Here is an 8,576-nt window from a genome sequence, read left to right on the forward strand (position 1 = left end):
AAAGCCAGGCGGAGGAAAAGACGAGCGGTTTGAGGAATTGGGGGAGGGGAGCAAAGGGGGAGGGCTTTCTTTGTGGTAGGTACTCTGCAGCTGGAGCAGAAGAAGGGCTTCCAAAACGCCGCGCTGCGCCGCGCCGATGATGATGTCTGGAGTCTCACCGCGTCGTTTCTCTTTGCCTTTGACCACGATGACCTTCTCGGAGGAAGGACTCCATTTTCAAGATGGAGAAGTCTCCCTGTACGACCCGGATCTGTGATTTATGAAAAGATGAAAAGTGGCGCCATGTCTACCCCCCCCCTCTCATTGACCCCCCCCCCCTCCTTTTTTTTTTTTTTTCTCTTCCTTTTTCTCCTATGCCCCAGCCTCTCTCCTGTTTCTTTATTGCGCTGGCCTGGCCCGGTGCCCAAAGCCAGAGGGGTGGGGTGAGCGGATGGCGGTGGGAGGGATTTATGAGACAGGATGGGGCGGGGCTGAGCACAAACGGGGCGGGTGGAGTCCTGGCTTGTGTAGCAGCTGACCGAAACAGTCATGATATTATGTAAAGGCAGTCGGTGGCGATGGGCGCCAAGGGGGATGGCGGTGCCAGCTCCTGACGTGCGCCACAAGGTCGCCCCTGATTGGCTCCGTGGCACCGTTCTCGCTGCCCCCCCCCCCCACCTTGTGTGTTTCTCTCGCCAGCAAATGGAGGCGACCACTCGGCTCCCGTCACTGCATCACAAATTCATTCGTGACAAAGTCGTAACAGGGAAGGCTTTGTTGTATCATCGTTGCCCCCCCCCCCCTCCACCCCCACGTCGTGTTGCAGGGGATCAGGCTGATGTGCGAAGGAGGAACCAACAAGAGCCATCGCACGTGGAAGGAACGTGCGCTGTCTGTCAATCAAAGCTCCTCCTTTCATGACAGAGGCGACATTTTGGGTCTTGTTAAATGTCGGGGTCAGTCCCATCTTTTTTTTTTTTTTTGTTTTGAGCTCTCATCTTGCCCCCCCCCGGTCATGGGATGCGGCCACGGGGCTGGGAAATGCTGCGCTTTCTCAAAAAAGCCTTTCACTTCATCAAACCCATTTGAAGATCACACAGAGACCGACTCGGTGGCGGTTGTTCGTCTTCTCCGTTCTTTTGACATTGACGGCGCGGGAAAACGCGCATTGAAGCCGTTCCTCGGATGGCAACATCCTGAGCAAATGTAGCACGTCTTGGTCACGGGGCTGCTTTCGGACAACATGCTCAGCAGAAGACTTGTTTGGCCACCATCATCAAGAAATATCTGAGCCTGGATGTCTGCTCTGCCGCGTTCGCGGCCGTCTATTATTTGTTTTTCATAAAGAAACCTTTGCGTGCAGGGTGGACGCTACCCACCGGCTGCGTCGGAGCTACGGAGGCGGCACGCCTCTCTATTTCTCCAGTGATGCCTGCGTGATGATGAATCCTGTTAGGCGCTGTTGTGAAACAAAATCCGGGATATGGCCGCTTGGGTCTCCGACTGTCAAGTTGTGAGTAACAGACTCCGTTTGTTTTGGTCGACAAAGCTACACGTGACGCGCCATGGCATTTCTGATTGCGCCGGCATTCTGTCGTGCCGCTCTGTCCACGGTGGGAACTGAGTTCCGAGTTGGGTCGATTTGTTGGCGCAGTCCAACTTACACCACGAGTTCATTCGATACTCGTGTAGCAACTCCGACAAAGGTTTGGCTTGACTTCTGAAAGCGTGCTCGCTGTAAACGCCCCCTCGCCGACTGAGCGACTTGGTCAACGTGTGTCAGGCCTTGAGAATGTGAATCCATTTATTCATCCTAGTGGTGGCACCCCCCCCGCCCCCCACACACACACACCCCCCTACCTTCTCACTCTGCCCACCTCCAGCCTCTTCGCCTTGCGGGCTGTGTCAAATGTCATTTTTAATCTCACTCAGAAAGGGATGGCGGGCCGCAAATGGGCCCCGGGCCGTAGTTTGCCGACCGCGAGCCAGTGATTTCACCGAATAGGTGGTTTGACCTCGTTGCCTTGATGTCAGGTTTGGGGCACGCCGCGATCAGGCGTTATTCTCGGCCACGCCGACCGCCGACGTCTCCGGCCGGACACGCGAGCGGACGTCATTCCTGTGACTGGCCTCGATTGAACTTGTTTCCAGTATGATTTGAGCCCTTCTTAAATCAACGAATGCGGGATCTCGCCGGCCGCCGTGCCGCGTTTTGTGCACATGAGAGCATCACAAGGAAAGGGCATTTTCCCTCGCCACGGAAATCCCGATATTCATCACTGTCGAGTTCAGAGTTCCCGGTTATTATTAGCACGCTCTATTTAACCCACTTCTGTCTGAACGATCAGCCGCTCCTATTTTCTGATGATCCGCGTTGCCGTGATTTTCTCTTTTTTTTTTTTCTTTTTTTCAATACTGCAAATAGAACGCTTATACGTCAGTCACGGTTTGACACTCGTTTTCCCGAGTCGGCCGTTGACTTAAAATGAGTAATCTCTCGCTGTTCAAACGGGCGGCTAATTGTACCTCTGTTTCGGGGGATTGTCTTCGTCGGCGCGTTCGTCCGCGTTTGGTGCGCGTGGCTGTGAATTGAGAAGAACCGCCAGCGCGTTCGCGCAGGGAATTATGTCACCGAGCGCGCGAGCGTGACTCACGGGTGCATTTTGAAGAATTTGAAGGGTTTGACTTTCGTGTCCGGCGGCAAATGACCCCGCGCGAGGGGAACGTCGGCCCACGTCGGTGTTTCGGCGGCGGCCGATTGACGTCGTTTTCCAACATTCCCCTTGCGTCTTTTCCCCAGGATGGAGCAGATGTCCGAGGAGGCGCTAAGGTTGAACTTGTTGAAGCGAGGCCTGGAGTCGCCCAACGAGCGCGAGGAGGCCTTGGCCAAGCGCCTGAAAATGGAGGGCCACGAGGCCATGGAGCGCCTCAAGATGTTGGCGCTGCTAAAACGCAAAGATCTGGCGGCCCTGGACGTCGCCGGGCCCCTGGGCGACGGCAAGGGCCCCGGCCCCGGCCCCGGCGCGCTCCACCATCAGAGCCTCATGGGCGCCGCCTACGAGGAGAAGCTAAATGGGACTCTGAGACTCGGCGGGCACGGCGGCCCCAGTAAGAACGGCAAGGAGAACGTCCTGGACGAGCCGGTGGACATGAGTGCCGGACGCAGATGGTGAGCTTCTCGTTGGAATGGGCTTCCTCGGACGGCAAAGCTCCGCGTGTGACCAATTTCCGTTTCGAAGGCACCGTTGACACAACTCTCTTTGATTTTTAAAAGTGTGTGAAGATGAGATGCAATGGCCAGGACCGTTGTTTCTCAGAGACGCATTAGCCGCTTCGGTGCTCCGTCCAGTCCTCAGGACATTGTTTTCCATGTCCAAATGACGTTCATCTCATCACGTTTCATTTTTTTAAAATTGTTCTCACCAATAAAGATGATTTCACAGCCCGCATCTGTGAAAGCAAAGTTTTCCTTGAATGTCACTCGTCACTTTGTCTTTGAATTCCCCGTCATTCAGTGACGCAGACCGCGAGAGACGAACTCCATCCCCGGACGTCATCATCCTGTCAGACAACGAGGCATCCAGTCCCCGAGCGACACCTCGCCCCGAAGAGCGCCGGAACCATGCGAACCTGGACATGTTCAAGGTAGCGCGGCAGCCGCTTGGCATGGTCCGCACGGCGCTCGAAATCGTAAATCAGCCGCGGTTTTGGAAAAAGACACGAGCGCTTCTGTTCACGGTACCAAATGATGGACACGTGGTGTGCGTGTTTGCAGGGCAAGACCGGAGAAGAGAGGCAGAAGATGATCAAAGCTCTGCGCGAGGAGCTGCGTTTGGAGGAGGCTCGCCTGGTGCTGCTCAAGAAGCTCCGACAGAGTCAAATGCAGAAGGAGAACGTGGTGCAGAAGGTCAGTCGGTTTTGGGCGGCCGGGGGGGGGGGGGGATCTTTCCCCAAAGGAAACGCTGCCGCCTTCCATTTCAGGACGGCGCCTATTTCTTTTGTGAGCGCACACGAGTCTGCCGGGGAAAGGTGGTCGTTCACGCTCTCTTCAAAGTTGTCTGCGGATGTCTTGTGATATGAAGCTGTTTGTTGTGAGGTGAACATTTGCCGCAGCATTTGAAGAAAAATACAATCCTCTTCCCAAATTAGCCGATTGGCTTTTTAATGGACTGTGCGTATTGTTTGGCGAGTCACTGGGAGGGAAAAAAAAAAAAAAAAAAAGCCCCTCATGTTCTCTTCTTCTGGTGCTCTTTCTGTCACGCCACAAGATGGCGCCAAATCCCCGGGCAATCGGAAGCAGTGATTTGCGTCGCCTCAGTGTTGTCATTGTGTGTGAGTGTGTGTGTGTGTGGGGGCGGGGGGGGCAGCTGGAGTGAGAGGCCAAGGGCTCTTCGTGTATTGGGGAAGAGAGAAGTTTGGCCCCGGCTGGCTGGCTCAAATGACCTCCAAAGACGTTCATTGCAGAGGCTAATGTTGGATGACCCTTTTTTTATATCTGAAAGGTGTAAATGGTTGATGTTTCTCCCCCCACACCCCCACCCTTCTCCCTCGATTGATTGACTGATTGAATGGGTGGTGCGATTGAAGAGGTTTTAACATCATGATGGTGTCTACTTGCAGGTATCGGTGGTCCAGAATGCCGCCTCTTCCGGGCAGCCGCCCTCCATCCACAGCTCCCCTGGACTGGGGAAGCTTCCGGTGCGGTCGGGCGTGCACAACCCAGAGCCGCAGAATCTGCGGACGGCACAGGTTAGCGCACATGAGTGCCATGCCCGCGTGTTTCCAAACCGAAACGCTACGCAAATGTTTGTCGGGGCAGACCGCCAGTTGACCAGACTTGAAATGCTCAGAATGGCGTGGCGACCGTTTGGCTCGGGGTCACTTGCGGTTGCTCGCCGCCAGTGGTCCAACGGGCAGCTGTGGAAGGAGCGATCCTCGTTTGACTTTCTGCACGAGGAGGCCATTCCACTTGTATCTCGAGGCTGTTGAGAAATAAGCTTGCAGTCACGCAATTCTCGCCTCGGGTTCGTAGCTGACAAAATACAAAGCTGCCCGTGCGGACAAATAATGGGTTGAATTTTGTTGGACTCGCGTCTGTTCAAGGTCGTCTTCCCCCCTCGCAAGCGTTTAAGTTACGGTTTCATACCTGCACTGTTCTGGCACATTTCAAAACATGTTGAGCTTGCGCCGACCTTTTTGAAGCCGAGAGCCGCTTCTTGGCTACCGATTCACGCGAAGGGCTAGCTAGCTAGCTAGCGGTTTGGCTCGGATTTCTGGAAGAGCACATTTGCTCAAAGAAACTTTCTTTGTTATTATTGCTCATGTCGATGTGAAGATCATTTGAGTGACTTGTCATATCTATATGTGTGTATATATAAGAAAGAAACTGGTTGCGAATGACTTTTCTCTCAGTGGGCTGTAGGATTTATACTGTACTGTGCGGTTTTAATCGACTTTGAGATTTCATTAGATTGTATATCGCGTATCTGTGCCTCCAGTTATCAATGGGGCCTTGGAACAACATTGATGGCCAAGATTCCCCCCCCCCCATGAACTAATTACTGCTTTGATTTTATTAGTACTTGATTCGCTTGGATTAAAGCCCCCCCCCTTTTTTTTTTCTCTCTCCCTCTCCTTCTGCAGGGTCACACAGTCATCAGGTCAGGAGCCAACGCCAGCCTGCCACCCATGCTCATGTCCCAGCGGGTGATCGCACCCAATCCCGCCACATTGCAAGGACAGCGGCTCTCCAAACCTGGGATGGGTCGCTCCAGCATGGGCAACGCCGTAAGCTACCAGCAGGTAACGCAAACCCGGGAAAAAAAAGCGTTTCTTCAAGCGTAGTCCCAGTAAGGAATGAACTCAAGCAATCGGCTCCGTTTGAGTCTATTATCACTGTCAACACTGTCAAAGTGAAAACTTTTCTTTTTTCTCTTTGGCGCTCTTTTTGTTGCAGAAGGGAGTCATGCCCTTTCAACTTTTTACAATCTAAGTGGGGTTGGGCCTGGGAACCGTAATTGCTCAGCCTCGTTAAAGCAAGCGATGAATCCGCTGAGCTGTGAAATCTCATCACTTTCACTGTCGAGACCAAGCGGAGGATCGGGTTCTTTCTTTGGCAGCGCGAAGATCGCGACTCTCAATGTAACAATCAAGCGCTTTGCTTTGGGCGCGGTAAATGAGTGCAATTATCCAGCCATTGTATTCCGCTAATCATTTTCTGATTTGCATGCAGATGTGTCACAAGTACTCGCGCTACGTACTGAAGTGCAAGTACAGATGGAAAAACAAGAGTCGGCGGACTCCTTTGCCCAAATGTACAAAAGTAAATGTGACTTTTTAAACGTCTCCGCACGCAAAAAGGTGCTCTTACCGAGAGGGAAAAAAGGATTTTCAGGCTTTGATGCCATCCAAATGTGACACCGTGGCTTTGCGAATGCAAACAAACCAAAAAAGCGCAATTAGCCGGACGTGTTTGTTCACTTTTTGAAGCTCAGAAGCTTGTGGTTTTGGGGTCAGTGCAGGACACGCCACATTTGCCTCAAAGCATGAAACAACTCCTACCTTAGCCGGATCGGGAATATCTTGCTTCTCTGAATCTGTTTTGTTGTTGTTGTTCGGTCAACATCTCCATGCGGTCGACTTGACCTTTTTCACAAAGTTTCAAAAAGTAACACGCCCCATTGTGTCCAAGGAACGACTGCGAAGTGCAGGAAGTAGCAAACAAGCAAGACAAATGCACCCAAGTGTACTTGGACACTCCCCGCCACTGTTTGCAGGTCGCCGTGTTGTGACAAAATGCTCAGGACTGATGGGAATGTTTGTGTTTTTGCACAGGCCAGCCAGCAGGTGGCAGCATCGCAGCGATCAGGCTCCAGCGCCATGTACATGAACCTTGCCCACATGCAAGCTGCGGCGGCGGCGGCTGGGGCGGGCGGCGGCGGTGGCGGCGGCGGAGGAGGCGGGGTGGGAGGGAGAGGGCCAGCAGCCAGGCTGCTGCCAAGCTGGCCCTGAGGAAGCAGCTGGAGAAAACGCTGCTGGAGATCCCCCCGCCCAAGCCCCCCGCCCCGCTCCTCCACTTCCTGCCGTCGGCCGCCAACAGCGAGTTCATCTACATGGTGGGCCTGGAGGAGGTCGTGCAGAGCGTGCTCGACAGTCAGGGTAAGCGTCCGCGTCAAGTCTCATCCACCGCGGCCCTGAGTGGAATTGTTGTGTGTGGGGGGGGGGAGCCTGGCTTTTCGCGAGGTCGCGCAGCGTCCCGATACCCGTCAACGGGACGGGTATCGGGAGCGAGTCCGCAAGTCGGCGTTTTTGTACCCTCCTCTCCTCTCCGCTCGGCAGGCAAACTGCGGGGAACGCTTTCCCGCACGGAGCCCTTCTTCTGTGCCCAATGCAGAACGGATTTCACCCCCCACTGGAAGCAGGAGAAGAGCGGGCGAATCCTGTGCGAGCAGTGCATGATGTCCAATCAGAAAAAGGCTCTCAAGGCGGAGCACACCAACAGGCTGAAGAACGCCTTCGTCAAGGCTCTACAACAGGAGCAGGTCAGCATCCGAGCGGTTGCGTAAGACTCTGGGGGGGGGGTTGCGCGTGTCCGACATGTTTCGGACCCCGAACAAAACAGTTTGGCGCTTTGGGGGAACTGGGACTCATTTGAGCGCCGCCGGTCTGGGCGTGGCCTATAAAAAAACATGACCGCTTCCCTTTCAGGAGATCGAACAGAGGCTGCAGCAGGCGGCCCTCTCGCCTGGCTCCGCCCCCAGCGGCCCCAACGCCTCCAAGACTGACTCGCTGATCCGACACCACGCTCTGCGCCAGGTACGCGGCCTCCGAATACCCACGCGACGCGCGGCAAATGACGCTCGCGGGTACTGACCTCGCGGCTCAAAATGCGCCACCGCCTCCTTTCCGAAAAGCTTATTGGGAGGGGGGGCAAAATGGAAAAAGGCCACTTTGCACATGCGAGTGAGCCATCTCAACTCCGGATCCGAATACGCGAGTGTCGATGAGCTCCTTGGGACTGCTTCATGAAGCAATTTTGCCCGCTCGGCGCCACAACTTCCCCCTTCAAAGCGATGCCTTTCATCCTGTCGTCTGTGTCAACGGGGCATGCGAGCAAACGCGCAGAACAAGCTTTGCTAGTCAAAGCATCTGACACGTCAACGGAGCGGGCCGGTTTACTCCGGTTTGCGCTCACCTGAGCGAGTTGAGTCTGGTGTCAGTCGGGGTAACTCCCAGGACACGGGGGCGGGCGCTCGAATCCGCCTCCAACTCAGCTGAGCGAGTTGGAGTGCTCTTTTTCCGCCGGTGTTTGTCATGGTAAAAGCCCGGGGCCACGAAGTGGGCGGGGTTTCCTCTTGTCACTACGCACCGGAGCCACTTGGGCTTCTGATCACGCTCTTTCGGCCCCCGAGCGCTTTTGGCTGTCATCGGGTTTCGTCCGCTCCGAGCTCACCCGGGGGCCCGTCGACGTGTTGTGTCGCGACACAGCTCGCCGGTCACGTCGAGACCCGGGGGCCGGAGAGTCGGTCCTTTTGAGCCCTTTGAACTCATCCGGCCGCAATTGCGTGCCCCCCCGCTTGTTTCCCCGCTCAGGCGCA

The 8,576-nt window shown here is 54.9% G+C and overlaps 1 protein-coding gene and 1 long non-coding RNA gene across 2 annotated transcripts in view; one reads left to right on the plus strand and one right to left on the minus strand.

Moving 5' to 3' along the window:
* Positions 1 to 8,361, minus strand: part of LOC109513139 (uncharacterized) — a 13,127-nt gene extending 4,766 nt beyond the window's left edge. The window contains exons 1-2 of the long non-coding RNA XR_002167665.1: positions 7,957 to 8,361; positions 1,359 to 1,361 (exon numbers count right to left, since the gene is read on the minus strand). This is a non-coding gene — a long non-coding RNA (uncharacterized LOC109513139). The remainder of the gene's footprint in view (positions 1 to 1,358; positions 1,362 to 7,956) is intronic.
* gatad2b (GATA zinc finger domain containing 2B) overlaps positions 808 to 8,576 on the plus strand; it is an 11,189-nt gene continuing 3,420 nt past the window's right edge. The window contains 10 exon segments of the mRNA XM_019865373.1: positions 808 to 935; positions 2,780 to 3,148; positions 3,495 to 3,624; positions 3,755 to 3,886; positions 4,600 to 4,728; positions 5,623 to 5,781; positions 6,814 to 6,943; positions 6,946 to 7,137; positions 7,318 to 7,520; positions 7,687 to 7,794. Coding sequence (XP_019720932.1) covers positions 928 to 935; positions 2,780 to 3,148; positions 3,495 to 3,624; positions 3,755 to 3,886; positions 4,600 to 4,728; positions 5,623 to 5,781; positions 6,814 to 6,943; positions 6,946 to 7,137; positions 7,318 to 7,520; positions 7,687 to 7,794 — 1,560 coding nt within the window. The 5' untranslated portion in view covers positions 808 to 927.

Source organism: Hippocampus comes, unplaced genomic scaffold, assembly GCF_001891065.2.
Source record: "Hippocampus comes isolate QL1 unplaced genomic scaffold, H_comes_QL1_v1.1 scaffold390, whole genome shotgun sequence".
NCBI classification, from domain to species: domain Eukaryota; kingdom Metazoa; phylum Chordata; class Actinopteri; order Syngnathiformes; family Syngnathidae; genus Hippocampus; species Hippocampus comes.